At 45.7% G+C, this 18,622-nt stretch overlaps 1 protein-coding gene across 1 annotated transcript; it reads left to right on the top strand.

Annotated features, from left to right (window-relative positions):
* The first annotated feature begins 229 nt into the window (after positions 1-229).
* LOC117042232 (major histocompatibility complex class I-related gene protein-like) lies at positions 230-4,348 on the top strand. The gene is made up of 5 exons (XM_033141759.1): positions 230-415; positions 981-1,256; positions 2,965-3,249; positions 3,604-3,693; positions 4,206-4,348. Exons 1-5 carry the CDS (start codon positions 292-294, stop codon positions 4,247-4,249), a joined length of 819 nt encoding a protein of 272 aa, XP_032997650.1. The 5' UTR covers positions 230-291; the 3' UTR covers positions 4,250-4,348.
* The last annotated feature ends 14,274 nt before the right edge of the window (positions 4,349-18,622 follow it).

Genomic DNA, 18,622 nt, shown 5'->3' with positions numbered 1-18,622 from the left:
CTAGGGGCGGCCCGCCCACCCCGCCCCCACCCTGCGACACCCCTGCCTGCAATTGTTAGCTACCATGAAGGTCCCCTGCCAACTAAACAATTTATGATTCTGTGACCCGCTAACTTTGCCTGACTTTCTTCCTTTCCAGGATTCTCCTCTCACACCTTGCATTTCTGGTACACTGCAGTTTGGGAGCCCAGCAGAGGACTTTTCGAGTTCACTGGGGTGGCATATGTGGATGACCAGAGAGTTGTTTACTATGACAGCCAGAGCAGGAAGGCAGTGCCTGGGGTCCCATGGATGAAAGATGCTGAGAATTATATCCCTTATCTATGGAGAGGACAGACTTGGAGAGGACAGACTGCTGAACTGAAGTTCCTCAACGATGTGGAGAACCTGCAAAAGCACTACAACCGAAGTGGAGGTGAGTAGCGTTCAAGAGAGTTCCCTCTGAAAGTTTTGGGATAAAGGTGCAGTCTTTTATCCAAATTAACAGTGTTCTCTTTTTGCTTGCCGAAACTTTTAGCAGAAACAGAGGACTCTTCCTTTCCCACATTTCCAGCATAAATCAGAAGGATTCTTAATCCTGAAAATTGGAACAGCATATCCTACTGTGAGACCCAGGTGGCGCTGTGGGTTAAACTACAGAGTCTAGGGCTTGGTGATCAGAAGTTCGGCAGTTCGAATCCCTGCGACAGGGTGAGCTCCTGTTGCCTGGTCCCAGTTCCTGCCAACCTAGCAGTTCGAAAGCACGTCAAAGTGCAAGTAGATAAATAGGTACTGCTCCAGCGGGAAGGTAAACGGTGTTTCCGTGCACTGCTCTGGTTCGCCAGAAGCGGCTTAGTCATGCTGTCTGCGGATAAACGCCGGCTCCCTCGGGCAATATAGCGAGATGAGTGCCGCAACCCCAGAGTCGGACACGACTGGACCTGATGGTCAGGGGTCCCTTTACCTTTTATCCTAATGTGACCCTGATGTTTCTCTTTCAGGCTTCCACACTTGGCAGCTGACGTCTGGCTGTGAGGTTGGTGAAGATGGCCCCAAAGGAGGCTATTCCCAATATGGCTATGATGGGAAAGACTTCCTCAGCTTTGACAAGGAGACCCTCACCTGGACAGCGACGGATGTTCCCGCACAGTTTACCAAGAGGAAGTGGGAGGTTGACTTGGCCTGGTCTCAACGCCTCAAGTTCTACCTGGAAAAGGAGTGCCCTGAGTGGCTGCCGAAATTCTTGGAGTGCGGAAAGGAGGTTTTTCTGAGGAAAGGTGCGGATGGGAAAGCAGATCCCGCAGACTTAACTGTCAGCTCCCTTTGTGGAATGGATGTTGTTGCACCTACAACTTACATCAACCCTGGTTGACGTGGCCAATGGTCAGGGCTGAGGGCAGTTGTAGTATGGCAACATCTGCACATGGCTGTCAGCTTTTCCCTTTTCTTGCGAGGAATCCTATTCGGAATAAGGGAATTTCCCTTAAAAAAGGGGGAAAGTTGACAGCTATGTATCTGCAGGGCCACAAGTTCCCTGACCTAGGTGCACCATCCTGTTTTCCACCAGTGATGGTCCACCTAACTCCCTATTGTCTAAGCTGAGACTTGCCAGCATTTGGAATTTAGAAGTAGTAGTGTGGTTGTCAGTCACAAAATGGCTACCATGGGGTATGTGGCATAACCCAGAATGGATATTTACTGAGCCCTTTCATGGGCACTATCCGAGGTATTGGCAGGTACACTAAGTTTCCACAAACACTGCACTGGCAACGCCTGATCGACACTGACTGGCAGTGGCTTTGCAGAGTTTCATGCAGGGGACATGGAATCAGGGATCTTCTGCATGCAGTAAGTGGAAGTATCAGGGAGTCTCGGGTGATTAAGATTAATATTGCTCCTCACAGATAAGCCAACTGGTTCAGGGAGATCTGACTCCTGTTCTGCTATGGAGACCCAGTGATGCTGTTCCCTGAAGCCCTAAGCAGGCTCACTATGCAAGGTGCAGAAATGCCAGTTACAGCCTTTTGTAGCAACGGAATCCGATTCTCTGGAGCTCCTAAACTCTTGGGGATCCTTCAGGTGGTGGGATATTTTGCTAACTTATTACAGCACAGCTAGAAAACCTCAGGTCCAGGACACCTTGACATGAGTCAACAGTGTGATGCATCAGCTAAAAAAGCCAATGCCATTCTGGGCTGCATCAATAGGAGTATAGCATCTAGATCAAAGGAAGTAATAGTACCACTGTATTCTGCTCTGGTCAGACCTCACCTGGAATACTGTGTCCAGTTCTGGGCACCACAGTTCAAGAAGGATACTGACAAGCTGGAACGTGTCCAGAGGAGGGCAACCAAAATGGTCCAAGGCCTGGAAACGATGCCTTATGAGGAACGGCTTAGGGAGCTGGGTATGTTTAGCCTGGAGAAGAGAAGGTTAAGGGGTGATATGATAGCCATGTTCAAATATATCAAAGGATGTCATCTAGAGGAGGGAGAAAGGTTGTTTTCTGCTGCTCCAGAGAAGCAGACACGGGGCAATGGATTCAAACTACAAGAAAGAAGATTCCACCTAAACTTTAGGAAGAACTTCCTGACAGTAAGAGCTGTTGGACAGTGGAATTTGCTGCCAAGGAGTGTGGTGGAGTCTCCTTCTTTGGAGGTCTTTAAGCGGAGGCTTGACAGCCATCTGTCAGGAATGCTTTGATGGTGTTTCCTGCTTGGCAGGGGGTTGGACTGGATGGCCCTTGGGGTCTCTTCCAACTCTAGGATTCTATGATCCTTCCAAGACTTTACACCCACTGAGCATTTTTGCTTGGCTAGAATGTGTCCTGATAATTCCTCCTCCTGAACACCCACTTTCTATATACCTATGAATGTCAAATTTACATTAAGTGCTCTACCCACTTTAAAGGAGCGCATCCGTCCTCTCAGCAGCTGGAAGGGTGCTGATAGATGTGTTTTAGCAACAACTTTGTCATTTTTGCAGAGCCTCCGGTGGTGAAAGTTACACGCATGGCAGGTTATGATGGGCTGGAAACCCTGATCTGCCAGGCCTACGGATTCTATCCCAGAGAGATCGACGCCACCTGGATCAAGGATGGGGAGGTCTGGGAGCAGGAGACCTTCCGCAGGGATGTCGTCCCCAACTCCGATGGGACATACTACGCCTGGCTCAGCATCAAGGTTGACCCCAAGGATAGGGACCACTTCCGGTGCCATGTGGAACATGATGGACTTCCGGAGCCTCTGGACTTGGCCTGGGAGGAGCCTGGTGAGCGATCAGGAGGGGAGGAAGGCTGGCTGTAGTGACTAGATGCCCCAATGGGAATTCCAAGCAGGACCTGAACAAAGCAGAATTCTCCTCTCCTGCAGTCTCCAGCTGCTGGTATCGTTCATGGGCATACTGCCTCCAATTGTGGTGGCAGAGAATAGACATTGTGGCCGTGGCCATTGATAGCCTTCTCCTCCATGAATTTGTCTAATTATTTCAAGTCATCCACGTTGGTGGCCCTCACTGCCTTTTGGTGGGGGGGGGGCAAATTCTATAGTTTTCTACTATATATTGCATGAAGAAGTGTTTTTGTTGGGGTTCCCATTAATCATTCTCTCTTTTACCCCATTTCAGCCTCAAAAGTATCCTATCTGTCGATAATCTTGGGGGTTGTTGGGGCTGTTCTTATCGTGTTGATGGTACCATGGATCACACGATACATCAGTGAGTATAAACTGTGGATTCATACGCAGGGAGGAAGGAGATCGTGCTGTTTTAGACTTTGAGGATGAGCCGAGGACTTGATAGCTGGTGGCCCATCAAAATCTGGTGGTACCCATAAACATCTCCCCAAGGGCCATCTAGTCCAACCCCCTGCCAAGCAGGTGTTTCCTGCTTGGCAGGGAGTTGGACTGGATGGCCCTTGTGGTCTCTTCCAACTCTATGATTCTATGATTCCCCTGATGTGCCCAGAAACTATGTGAATGGTGTTTTAGTACCAAGACTGAAGAAAATGGCCATGGCTGCATCTACACAAGGACCGATTTCCTGCAAGATAAGCTTGTAAGGCACTTGAGGCTGCTATAAACTGATGGAGCCTGTGCTGGGGAGGTTTTAGTGTTGTCAAGTTTCAGGGTTTAGTGTTGTCAAGTCTCAGGGAGGCCAAGTGGAGTGGCATTGGGTTGGATTGGGTGGGGGTCTCTTCCACTTCCAATGATCTGCTTCTGCTTCCACAGGAAACCAGCGAGAGGGTGGCTCCAGAGCAACTTCAGGTGAGTGATACCCTCTTTGAAATGCTTCTCCAACTCAGAGCCACTCTCTGGGGTGGGACAGGGGGAGAACTGTGGTGCTCAGGTCTTAGACTGGTCCTCAAGCTGCAGAAGACTCATGACATCTCTCCCCCTGCCCCCATCCTTGACATGTTCTGGGGAAAATGAGTCTCCAGCCTGGTCTTTGTCTCTGTGCAGAGACTCTTCTGGTACAAAATATGTATGTGGGAGGGACTCTGAGAAGCAGCACTGGCAAGGAGACGAAGTATCTTGGTGCAGAATGATGATATCTGATTAATGTTTAAATACTTTGTAAACATGTTTTCCCGCTTATTTGGCATTAAGTGGTGTATAATAATAGTGGCTGGCTACTTTCATCATATGCCTCCCTATTTGATTTGTCTATCTTCTGTCTCCTTGGAGAATTTGCTTCCTCTGTTACCCCCTGGTACAGTTTCAGGGTCTGCCTGAAGGCCATATGCAGGGATCAGGAAGGAAAATATGTGACTCCATTTCCTTGTATGAGTCCTCATTTGGAGCCCTGCAATTCTCTCTCCATTATACATTATACACCTCCTTCATTGTCGCACCCCTTGCATGTGACGAGCTGTGGTGGGGTGATGCAGATGTTCAGTTGGCCCTACCTGAGAAGAATAGGCTAGACTTGATGGCTCCTTAGAACCTTCCAGTTGAGTCCTAATGCCTTCATGCTGACAATTACACCATGCCCCTAAAGGACCAGGTGCGCAGCCTGGGAGTCATTCTGGACTCACATCTGTCCATGGAGGCACAGGTTAATTCTGTGTCCAGGGCAGCTGTCTACCAGCTCCATCTGGTATGCAGCTGAAGACCCTACCTGCCCGGGGGCTGTATCGCCAGAGTGGTGCATGCTCTAGTTATCTCTCGCTTGGATTACTGCAATGCGCTCTATGTGGGGCTACCTTGGAAGGTGACCTGGAAACTAAAGCTAATCCAAAATGCGGCAGCTAGACTGGTGGGGAGCGGCCAGGGACCACATAACACCGGTCTTGAAAGACCTACATTGGCTTCCAGTACGTTTCCGAGCACAATTCAAAATGTTGGTGCTGACCTCTAAAGCCCTAAACGGCCTCAAAGGCCCAGTATACCTGAAGGAGCGTCTCCACCCCCATCGTTCTGCCCGGACACTTAGGTCCAGTGCCGAGGGCCTTCTGGCGGTTCCCTCGCTGCGAGAAGTCAAGTTACAGGGAACCAGGCAGAGGGCCTTCTCGGTAGTGGCACCCGCCCTGTGGCACACCCTCCCACCAGATGTCAAAGAGGAAAACCAACTACCAGACTTTTAGGAGGCATCTGAAAGCAGCCCTGTTTAGGGAAGCTTTTAATTTTTAATGGATTATTGTATTTTAACATTCTTTTGGAAGCCGCCCAGAGTGGCTGGGGAAACCCAGACAGATGGGCGGGGTATAATAAATAAATACACTATATATTTTATTATATTATTATATATATTATTATTATCGATAACAACAACAACCAATTACCAAACTAAAAACGTGGAGAGACCTGGTCTGAACAAAGACATTGGATCTTATCTCATTATACATGAAAAAGCTATCTTTAGCCATCTCACCCCTTGCCTTTTCTGTAAGACCAATTGAAGTCGTTAACAGTAGTCAACAGGTTTTCCATCAGCCAATCACCCATCCCCACCACCCCTCTGAGTAATACCCCTCCCCACCCTCTCACTATATATAAGGGTCTGGTGACTTCTGTTTCAGTGTGTCTGAAGAAGTGTGCATGCACACGAAAGCTCACACCAAGAACAAACTTAGTTGGTCTCTAAGGTGCTACTGGAAGGAATTTTTTTTATTTTTTATTTTGTTTGAGCTTAACAACAGCCTGTCATTTACATTTCTGCAGCAAGATATTCTGCTGTGTGTGCCGGAGAGCTGAGGAAGGTGCCCAATAGCCTGTTGTGAATCTTCCGTGCACCTCCGGAGCTTTTGCCTGCAAATTCTACACGTTTCATAAGGAAACAGGAAGCTGAATCAGAGCTTTGGTCCTTCGAGCTTTAAGTACTGTCTGCAGTGACTGGTTGCCATGCCTAGAGATGCTGAAGGTTGATGTTGGTACTTCTGCATCCCAAGCAGATGCTCATACTCTGAAGTTTACATTTGCAGTGAAATCAAAAAGAGATGGAAAGGTCCATTGTGGGTTGATACTGTTTTGCAACATGCAAGGGGTTCAGTGGCAACCACAACACAAGTGAAGGAAGTTCAGTGTTTTCATTAATAGACAGCATACACAAAAAGTCTTTTAGCAAAATACAGAGGCTGAATCGAACCTTCCCCGTTCAGTTATTGGGAACTCCAGGGGAACGATAATGGAGAGACTCAGGGCTTTCCTTTAGCCAGAACTCAATTCCGGCATGTCTTAGGTAAGCACCAAATTAAGCCCAAACCCTTGCTTGTCCCGAAGGGAGGAAAATCATACAACCACTATCTATTTCTTTGAGATACAAAAGTCCTCCATGTAGGTTTCCCGTATAATAGTTTCAAAAGAGAAATTTTGGGGAGCCACTTGCCTTAAAGGATCACATTCTTCCTTATGTGCACACTCCACCACTTCAAACTGGGAACTGGTGCTGTAATCATAGCTGTCAAGTTTCGGTTTTGAAAATAAGGGATCAGCAGTCTCACCTATCCCGGGGACAGGCACATGTCAGTGGTGGGCGGAGCCAGAAGCAAAAGTGGGCGGAGCATCAATGTAAACTCCAAGCGGGCTCAGGCTTGGAGCGGAGCAAGAGGAGGGCAGCCATGTGCTCCGCGGGATGGAGCCCCATCGTCTTCTTGTCAAAACAGGACAGGAAGCAGCAGCTGCTCAAAGGCAGCCAGGCTCCACCACCAGCTAACCCTATTGGCCGGCTGAGGGGCTCTGCGGCAGCGGATAGGGGCAGATGCAGGGGGAGGAATACACCCCCCCTGTAGCACCGAAATGGCTCCCACTTTCCTTGAGGGCTGAGGCTTTTCTCTCCAAGTAGGCGAGGTCTTCCCACCCAGTCCCTGGCCAGCAGGGGAGGAGCTGCTTTCCCATTAAAAAGGGAAATTTAAGGGAAATAAAAATAAGGGGAGAGCAGCGGGAAAAACGGGATACTTGACAGCAGTGGCTGTAAATCCCATAGAATGTCTATCTGCACTTGCAAGGAATCGATGTTTCAGCGTGGCAGCACCTAACTTCTGGACAATTTAGAGACAAAGCTACCTAGAAAGGTCATTTTATTGTATATATCTGTTCTTAAACTCTGCACATTTTATATTTGATAACTTTATTGCACTACTGTTTTTGAAAATCTGTTGGTATTTTAATGGTATTTTCATAACTATATATTATATTATATATAACTATTTTATAATATTTGATCTAAACAGTTTACATTTTTATTACATTCATTTTAAAAAAACAACCAAATAAAATAACCTAACTGATTTACTTCAAATCAGCCAAATTATAAACTATTATATGATTTATAAAAATTATAAAAATCTGAAAGTGGTTAATTACAGACAGGGAATTTACCATCCTCTTAAGATATATAGAAGTAAATGTGAGCGCAGAATGGAACCAGTCAAAGAATAATGATAAAATGGCACTTTTCTCCAAGCAAGAATATAGAGAGAATTGTTTTTAAGTGATCGTCTTCCAATGTATGGGTCCTGTGATCCTAAGTAGGTCATTAACAATTACAGTCTCCTTATGGCACAAGGAAATCATCACTTTTCTTGGGTAGTAGCACAATTGCTCACAGCAAAAAATCTTAGATTAGTGTCAGGAAATAACGTAGTCCTGGACACAGCAGAGTGAATGCAGATTTTCTGGAAGCTTCTGGCTGTAGAGCATTGACTGGACAGTACAACGCAGGAATTCAGCAACTACACTTTGGATAACTTATACAGTATTTATTGAAGCAACTAGTATCCATAAGTTAATATGTACAGACTTTGGAAATAAAAGAAACAAAAGTAAACCTCTCCCTCTCTCTCAAAACCTTCATTAACCAAAAAACTACCACACCACACCACACACAGCTCTCACACAGAGCTCATTCTTTAGGAACTCCTTAACCAATCACAGGTTGTTGCTAAGGGTCTGGAGAGAGAGCAGATCTTGGCTTTCAGCCAACAGTTAATTGCCAAAAGGTAGATAGCTGACTTTCTGCACGTAGGCACTTTGAAATCTCTAACAAAAAAAGGCATTCCTTTATAAAGTATTCAAATGAACACTCTTATTGCTGGAACACACCAACTGTGCATTTATCGGGAAGCTGATAACTTTGGGGACACATTGATCTCTCTTCTTGTTTGGATGCTGATCTCCTGTATCTGGAAGTTTTTAATGTTTGATGTTTTATTATGATGATGATGTTGATGATGATGATGATAATGTATGGAAGAAATTGTTGTATTAGTCTTCTGCTCTGCGGGAGGTACAGAACCAATTGTTTTGATAATGTTATGCTTATATCCTGTTTCTTGATAAATTATTTAAATAAATTTTAAAATTACATTCCTGCAGGGTTTTAAGATGGTTTGATGGTTTTTTTGGGGGGGGGGTTGTTGTTTGTTTGTTTGATTGTTTTGGAGACTTATGTTGCACTCTGGCCTTTCCCAGTAATGTTTTTAAATTTTCATACAACTTCTGAAGGGAATGCTGTGGATACAACCTATCTTGATTTCAGCAAGGCCTTTGACAAGGTGCCTCACGATATTCTTGTAAAGAAGCTGGTAAAATGAGGGCTGGACAAGGCTACCATTCAGTGGATTTGTAACTGGCTGACTGACCAAACCCAAAGGGTGCTCATCAATGGCTCCTCTTCATCCTGGAGAGAAGTGACTAGTGGGGTGCCACAGGGTTCTGTCTTGGGCCCAGTCTTATTCAACATCTTCATCAATGACTTGGATGATGGGCTTGAGAGCATCCTGATCAAGTTTGCAGATGACACCAAATTGGGAGGGGTGGCTAATACCCCTGAGGACAGGATCACACTTCAAAATGAACTTAACAGATTAGAGAACTGGGCCAAAGCAAACAAGATGACTTTTAACAAGGAGAGATGTAAAGTACTACACTTGGGCAAAAAAATGAAAGGGACAAATACAGGATGGCTGACAGCTGGCTTGAGAGCAGCACATGTGAAAAGGATCTAGGAGTCTTGGTAGACCAAGATTCTTATATGAAGAAGGGTTTAATTCACATAAGCATTTCAAGGTTTCAGTTTTAATTATGGCTTTACAAAATCACAGCAATCAGGATGATCACAACAGTATTTAAAAACCCCATGCAATCACTATACAGTGGTACCTCGCAAGATGAATGCCTCACGCAATGAAAAACTCGCTAGCCGAAAGGGTTTTTCGATTTTTTAGGTGACTCGCAAGACAAATTTTCTCCGGACGTGACTCGCAAAACGAAAACATTCGTCTTGCATTGATCTTGCGCCAGTACCAATGTACAGTAAGAAGAAGCGTGGCGGTGGTGAACCTGAAACAGAGCGGCTCCTCCTCCTCATCTTGCCACGGCTATCGGAGGGAAGGACTGCCCTCCTTTTTCCGGAGTAAACTTGCATAGGGCTCCGGCTGCAGGTCCGTCCTCCTCTTCTCGCTTTCTGATCGCAGTTTCTTGCGGTGCCTCACGCTACCCAAGAGGGGCGAGGCGGGCGCAGAGCCGCGGTTTGAGCAGCGCTGCGAGGTTTGTGGCAGCGCTGCGAGGAGAGCGGCGGTGGGCTGAGGCGGGAGAAGCAGGGCACAGCTCCGCCGCCTTCCCTCCCTCCCTCCGGCTTGTGAGGAGTGAGTGAGCTGAAAGGGTTACACTCAGCTCCAAGCTGCGTCAGGTCCACAGGAAGTGATGTTTCTGTTATTCTGGTATGCTGTAGAACTGTTGTTTTTCCCAGTTCTCTCCGTGCTGCTTGTACCGGAGACATGTCGGCTCTTTCTCCGGGAGTGTGATTTATGACTGCTGTAATAAACTGCTTTGTTAAAAGAAGCAGGAGTCTTTGAGTTGTGACAGACTGTTATTCTACAGGCACTTTTTGCAGGAGGTTTTAGCTTCCAGAAGGAGCTGCGCGTTTCGTTTTTTCAACTCTGCTGAAATCGAAGGGGACTTTTCGAACTGCGCAACCAGAAGCCTACCGGGCGACAGTCCTGCTGTGATTAATGGTTTCTGGATGCAGGGATTTTATGCTAATGAACCCCTCGCAACTGCAAACGGCTCCCCTTCCTGGTCAGGACATGGCGGCCTCTTTCCCGCCCCGCCGCCTAAGTGGAGAGCAGGGCGAAGCTGGGAGTCGCTGCTGCTGCTGCTGGCAACAGGCAGCAGCCCCGAATTTTTATGCCCATAGGAAAGCAATTATCAAATTTCAATGCATTCCTATGGGAAACCGTGCTTCGCAAGACGAAATTTTCGCAAATCGAAACGACTTGCGGAACGAATTAATTTCATCTTGCGTGCAGGTACCACTGTATTATGAAACACAATGTGTGTGTTTCTGTGTGTGTGTGTGTGTGTGTGTGTGAAGATGGATGTTTGTGACCAATGCACCTTTCTCTGTAACCGCTGGACCGATTCCATTGAAATTTTGGACACAACGTTCCATGGGCGTATGGGAGTGTTTGTGCGTACTTACATTCTCAAATAGCCACCTTTCACCCGTAAAAACGTGATTTTATGCAAAACAATAGATCGCCCTCCAGTGGACGTCAAAGACAATTGCATGTTGCATGTTCTAGAGTCGGTAACCAGAAAACCTATATATCTTTACAAACAATGGAGCAACAAAAATATAGCTATACCCAGAGCCGTCTCGTCATAGGGGCCGCCCCCTCCCCAACCCGCCCCCACCCCCACGGGCGGGCGGGCGCTCGCACGCCGGCGGGCGGGCTGCAAGCCGGCCCGCCCTCTGGAACCCCAGCTGGAATGCTGGGATGGGCGCACAAAGCCCCACGCCGCTCCAGCGCCACGCCCCTCATCCCCCGCTTGCCCCACCCCCCCTCCCGAGGGGCGGCCAGCACGGGAGGGAGGGCGGGCGGAGAGGCGGCACGTCAGGGCGCCGGATGGATCACTGCGCCACAGCGGCCGATCTCCTTAAGACGGCCCTGAGTCTACCCTCAAGTTTCATGATATTCTACAACTTCAAAACGTCATCTTGCTCTTTCCTTTCCTTTCCGGCAACGCATGGTGGGTACAGCTAGTAGAATCCCTGCGACGGGGTGAGCTCCTGTTGCTCCGGTCCCAGCTCCTGCCAACCTAGCAGTTCGAAAGCACGTTCAAAGTGCAAGTAGATAAATAGGGGACCGCTCCGGCGGGAAGGTAAAACGGCGTTTCAGTGCGCTGCTCTGGTTTGCCAGAAGCGGGCTTAGTCATGCCAGCCACATGACCGGAAGCTGTCTGCGGACAACGCCGGCTCCCTCGGCCTATAGAGCGAGATGAGTGCTGCAACCCCCAGAGTCAGACACGACCTGGACCTGATGGTCAGGGATTCCTTTTACCTAGAGGTTGTGGTATAGACGCAAACTTTGGCAACCCCTCGGCAGTGTCTTGGATTGCTCTGAAAGTACTTCCCCACACACAACAAAAGGTCTTGTATAGAGCATGTGGGCATGGCTTGACCCAAACAGCCTGGCAGACAAGTGGGGAGGACCTGGCAGGTGTAAAGTGGCCCATGAACCAGGTGTTCCCACCACTGGCCTAGAAGAAACCCTTGATCCTGACTCTTGTGAATGTGTTTTTTCACCAAGTTTTGACATGCTCAGATGGCCTCTCTGATATCCTCAGAGTCTGGAGCCGCAGCTGGTGGTTTTTGCAAACGTGTTTTACTATAGTCCTGCACCTATGGAGCCGCACTGAGAAATCAGGAGGTTTGCGGAGTCAGTGGTTATTTCCCTTATGATTATCAAAATCATAGCAGTTGGTTTTTTTTTTTAATCTTCTCAACAACGCTCCAGGGATTTGTCCCAAATATTGCCTTGGAGCCCACTGAAGTAAACACCTGACTCAAGAGCCCCATGATGTAATATCTGTATCTGAGCTGCAAAGGGCTGGCGCATAAGTATCATCCTTTACTACTGAGAGCTTGGGTGAGAGTTTTGTACAGACTACACAGGTGTGAGGTTGACTTCCATCCCCTTCCGATTTTAAGTCTTGGTTGGGATCCATCAATGTTGGGAAAGCTACTGAACTTTGGTTAAAGAATCACAGAATAGTAAAGTTGGAAAGGGCCCCACGGGTCATCGAGGCGAACCCCCTGCAATGCAGGAATCTCAGCTAAATCATCTAGTTTGGCTTCATCTACAATCCTCCACTTGAGAGGAGCAGTTCCATGGGAGAGGAGTGATCAAGGCAGACAAGAAATGATACCACTTTTCCTTCTGCTCTTCTGCCTACGCAGAAAGTGGAATGGTGGAAGTGAAATGCCCCTTGACTTTAGAGAGAGAATGGATTGACACATTCAGTTATTACAAGCAGGAGATCACCTCGTCGGTGCGGTCATTTCTGCTACAAGAGCTGTATTTCATTCATACGTCTTCAATAAGTCTCCCTCTACCAGCTTTAAACTGTAAGTCGATCTGGTTACTGCTGTTCCACGAGCTAACAATTGAATGAACCCCAAACATTCCCAATGACCCGGCTCTTTTGTGCTCCTGTTAATCCTTGTCCTGTTTTGTCTTTGGGGAGAGAGATTCAGCAATTGACTGCATGGCTTGTCTTTTCAGATGTTAGAATCATAGAATCCTAGAGTTGGAAGAGACCACAAGGGCCATCCAGTCCAACCCCCTGCCAAGCAGGAAAACCATCAAAGCATTCCTGACAGATGGCTGTCAAGCCTCCGCTTGTTGTTGTTGTTGTTGTTGTTGTTGTTCAGTCGTTCAGTCGTGTCCAACTCTTCATGACCCCATGGACCAGAGCACGCCAGGCACACCTATCCTTCACTGCCTCTCGCAGTTTGGCCAAACTCATGTTAGTAGCTTCGAGAACACTGTCCAACCATCTCATCCTCTGTCGTCCCTTCTCCTTGTGCCCTCCATCTTTCCCAACATCAGGGGTCTTTTCTAGGAGTCTTCTCCTCTCATGAGGTGGCCAAAGTACTGGAGCCTCAACTTCAGGATCTGTCCTTCTAGGTGAGCACTCAGGGCTGATTCTTTGAGAATGGATAGGTTTGATCTTCTTGCAGTCCATGGGATTCTCAAGAGTCTCCTCCAGCACCATAATTCAAAAGCATCAATTCTTCGAAAGACCTCCAAAGAAGGAGGACTCCACCACACTCCTTGGTAGCAGATTCCACTGTCAAACAGTTCTTCCTAATGTTTAGGTGAATTCTTCTTTCTTGTACTTTGAATCCATTGCCATTGCCATTGCCATTGTCCACTTCTCTGGAGCAGTAGAAAACAACCTTTCACCCTCCTCTATATGACATCCTTTTATATATTTGAACATGGTTATCATATCACCCCTTAACCTTCTCTTCTCCAGGCTAAACATACCCATCTCCCTGAGCTGTTCCTCATAAGGCATCATTTCCATTTTGGTTGCCCTCCTCTGGACACGTTCCAGCTTGTTGTTATTAGCAAGGTCCCCTTCCACCTGTAAAGTAAAGAAATGTACGACAAAGCAGTTCTTTCTTGGTTATGAAAGTGGAAAAGGGCAGGGCACCCTCTCCAGGTGATCCCGATAGCTGCTTATTAAATAATGCCCAATGGCGTGTTTTCTGTTGGAAAGTAGGACCAAATCCACTATGACCTTTTAGCAACGTATCAGCTGTCCATAAGTTTTCAGCTAGGGAAACACTGGAGGGTCTCTTCCAGATTACCTCTTGATTGAGCATTCATTCTGATCTGTTCCACAATGTTAGCGGGAAGTAGAAACATTAGGACGAACTTCCTGACAGTGAGAGCTGTCCGGCAGTGGAATTGCTGCAAGGAGTGTGGTGGAGTCTCCTTCTTTGGAGGTCTTTAAGCGGAGGCTTGACAGCCATCTGTCAGGAATGCTTTGATGGTGTTTCCTGCTTGGCAGGGGGTTGGACTGGATGGCCCTTGTGGTCTCTTCCAACTCTATGATTCTATGATTCTATGACACTCGCTGCTTCCTGAGCGTTCATACTGATTGGGTGTGCGTACTATGACAATGCATAATCCACTTTTCCATCACACTTCGTTTTTCTTGGAAGTGTGTTTGTTGTCCCCAGCCTACATTCTTGCAACAATTCTTGGTTATTTTATTTGGCAGTAAAGCAGCCACGAAGTACTGGAAACTTCTGTCTCTCTTGTTTGCCATTGAGGAGATCAATCAGAACCCCAGGCTCTTACCCAACACCACTCTGGGCTATAATATCCATGATAACTTTTTCCATGGAAGGGTGACTTACGAAGCCTTGGTAGACCAGCTCTCTTCTAGGCAGGTGAATGTTCCCAACTACAACTGTGGCGGACAGAATAACTGGTTGCTGTTGTTGAAGGGCGGAGTCGCACAACTCCATCCAGATTTCCAGGATTCTGAGTATCTATAACGTCCCACAGGTAGGAATGGAGAGAGGTGTGGCGTTTTCTTCCGAGTCTAATTCTAGAGAACTCAAAAGCTACGTAAATTTACATAATGTCTTGCTCTTCAAATGAGGGATGTTAGGGTTTTTATTTTAAAAAGCTGTCACAAACAATAGTGGGTTTTTTGGGGGGGGCGGGTATTGGAATTAAATGATACTGATGAACTGACTATGATGGATACATTAAATGTGGGGGACGACGACCCTCAGTGATAAATATTGGAATTTTTCTAATGTCCCAAGTAATTGGATTAACCTATTTTGCTATTTTAGCATACCAGGTCAACATGAGCAATTCAGGACTACTCCAGAGTCTTGCTCCCGATCAGTCAATGGCAGTTCAGATGACATGAATACATATGGGGACAAAACCAGTAGCCACTGACAGGGAAAGAGGATTTAGGATGGTAGCGGACAGTGTGTTTTGGATAGCAGGCTTAAGCCTCTTTCTTTTTTTCTATTTAATTAATAGTAAGAGGAAGAGATGGGGAATGAATGCCAGTAAGCGGCTGGGCTGTCATTTTTAGGCAAAACAGCGGAAGAGTGGGAATGTTCAGCTGGGAAGCTTCACTCTTTGAAGTCGTCTTCATGTCAAATGATGGTTCTCAGCACTCTCTGTATGGGGAATAAAGCGGAATAAACGAGGCCTTTAGTATAGGTGGGCATACCACTAAATATTGGGGAAACTAGATACATCTGCTCACATTAAACATGATAGATAGATAGATAGATAGATGATAGATAGATAGATAGATAGATAGATGATAGATAGATTGATAGATGATAGATAGATTGATAGATGATAGATAGATAGATAGATAGATAGATAGATAGATAGATAGATGATAGATAGATAGATAGATGATAGATAGATAGATAGATAGATAGATAGATAGATAGATAGATAGATGATAGATAGATAGATAGTAGATATAGACAGCATAACATTTTGAAAGTGTCTAAATGGCATACCACAACAAGAAGCCTACTTGGATGCTTAAAAGGTTGAGGTAATTTTAACCTGTTTTACTATTTTAACCTTCATATATTCATATATTTTAAAGAGAGCCAATGGGGTGTAGTGGTTAAGAGCAATGGACTTGTAATCTGGTGAACTGGGTTCGCTTCCCCGCTCCTCCACATGCAGCTGCTGGGTGACCTTGGGCTAGTCAGACTTCTCTGAAGTCTCTCAGCCTCACTCATCTCACAGAGTGTTTGCTGTGGGGGAGGAAGGGAAAAGGAGAATGTTAGCCGCTTTGAGACTCCTTCCAGAACAGACTTTGCACTTGTGGTCAGAATGTACCTGAGACTATAGTCCATATGGTTCTGGATTGTCCTCTGTTTAATATCTTTCGTGAAGATTCCGAGATGTCCTCTATATGGCCCAAGGCCCCCTATAATAACAACTTGTAGCCCTGTTTTTGTTGAGGGATGATTCTCCGGAAGTGGTATCTGAAGAAGTGTGCATGCACACGAAAGCTCATACCAGGAACAAACTCAGTTGTCTCTAAGGTGCTACTAGAAAGAATTTTCGATTTTGTTTGACTATGGCAGACCAACAACGGCTACCCACCTCTCCGGAAGTGACTAGAGTTATAGGACAATTTCTGACCAGGATTTTTGAAGTTAAATCTAGGGAGCTCTGGCCTGTACAATAGTGGGGATTCCCTTTTTCTTCTTTTACATTGTATGCTCTAGAATTTTAATATATACTGATGGTTTTTGTGCCTATTGTTTTATCTATGCCAATAAGGTATTGTATTGTATTGTATGTATTGTATTGTATTGTATTGTATTGTATTGATAAAGAGAGATAACAAATCCAAACTCCTCCTCTTCTTCTTAAAGTATTGCTGTATTTTTTCTTGGTTTTCTTACTTTTCATAAACTGCTTTGAGAACCATTGTTTCCTATAATGCAGCAGTGCATACATTTTACGAAATTAATAAACTATATTTGCAAATAAAGTAAAGTAGTGAAATCATAGTATTAAAGCCTATTAAGAACAAATATAAACAGGGACCCAGGGAATTCCTAGAGATTAAAATCCCATCTGATCTTACGTGTCAAGTCATTGCCTCAGCACAAAGATTTGCATTTGCAAGGTAAATAGTTTTTATTTGGAGTAAAAAAAAAAAAAAAGCTTTGATCCCAAACAAGTCAACCATCATACTTCTCTTGCCAGGTCAGTTATGCATTTGTCTCCCATGTTCTCAGTGATAAGAGGCAGTTCCCTTTTTTCTATCGGATGGTCCCCAAAGAAGAAGCCCAATATTCAGGGATTGTCAAGCTGCTCCAACACTTCAGATGGACGTTCATTGGTCTCTTTGCTCCAGACACCGACAACGGGGAGAGATTCTTAAAGGTGTTGCTGCCTGTGTTTACTGAGAACGGCATTTGTGTTCCCATCTCACAGAGCATCCCCCTAGTGGACAATAAACCTGTGAATATCAGTTTTCTACCATTCCAAAAGTGGAGACAAGTCAATGTATTTCTTTACTATGTGGAAACTAATTATTTATCCCTGGGAATCATAATTATAGAAAAAACATTCAACCACTTAAAACCCAAGACAGGAAAAGTCTTGATCGCAACGGCTATGTGGGACATCTCCTTGGAGTTAAATTACAGTGGCTTGTCTTTCCAACACATCCACGGCGTTTTTTCTTTCTTTTTGGAGACAAATAAACGGGCAAAATACGATGGTTTTCTACCCTTCCTCTCTGGTATTAAGAGGTTTTGGGAGGAAGCTTTTAATTGCTCCTATTCAAAGCATGCATTCTCAGTGAAAGGCTGGACAGATGCAGAGAGAGAGAGAAACTGGAGATGCTTCCCCAAACGATCTGGAAAGAATCCTCTCTCTAGACAGCTACAGGATCTACAACACTGTCCAAGCTGTGGCTCGTGCCTTAAATGCTGCATATTCATCTAGATCTAAGCAGAGGGCAAAGTACAAACTGGAAGTTCAAAGGCTATTGGCATGGCAGGTATTTCATTCCCATCACGGACATCTCTGCCAAATGTGTCAATCAATTGTACCATCCCAGAATCATTTTCTTGGATTTGTCTGAGAACGTGTGTAGTGTGGGGAGGTAAAAAATTTAGGGACCAATTCAGGTCGCTTCAGAAATGGGTCTGCAAAATATCACTTTCCCAAGCAGATACTTAAAGACACAGCTACTTGAGTCTGCACCCGGCCCCAGGTCAAAGGAGATCTAAGCATGAAATGGGCAGAATTGGATAGTCAGTATAATTGACCCTTATTCTAGATCGAAACAAATAGAAAATTCTTTCCAGTAGCACCTTAGAGACCAACTGAGTTTGTTCTTGGTATGAGCTTTCGTGTGCATGCACACTTCTTCAGATACACTGAAACAGAAGTCACCAGATCCTTTAATATAGTGAGGGAGTGGGGAGGGGTATTGCTCAGAAGGGTGGTGGGAATGGGTGATCAGCTGATAGGTGTGGAAAACCTGTTGACGACTCTTAACGGCTGCAATTAGTCTTGCAGGGAAAGGCAAGGGGTGAGATGGCTAAAGATAGCTTTGTTATGTATAATGAGATAAGAATCCAATGTCTTTGTTCAGACCAGGTTTCTCCATGGTTTTAAGTTTGGTGATTAGTTGCAATTCAGCCACTTCTCTTTCCAGTCTATTTCTGAAATTTCTTTGTATTAAGACAGCTACTTTGAGATCTTTTATAGAATGTCCTGGGAGATTGAAGTGTTCTCCTACTGGTTTCTCTGTCTTGTGATTCCTGATATCAGATTTATGTCCATTTATCCTTTGGCGTAGGGTTTGGCCTGTTTGTCCAATAT

The sequence above is a fragment of the Lacerta agilis genome, chromosome 2, assembly GCF_009819535.1.
Source record: "Lacerta agilis isolate rLacAgi1 chromosome 2, rLacAgi1.pri, whole genome shotgun sequence".
Lineage (NCBI taxonomy): Eukaryota > Metazoa > Chordata > Lepidosauria > Squamata > Lacertidae > Lacerta > Lacerta agilis.
The sequence above is the reverse complement of the archived record's forward strand: the minus strand, read 5'-3'. Positions and strand labels throughout refer to the sequence as shown.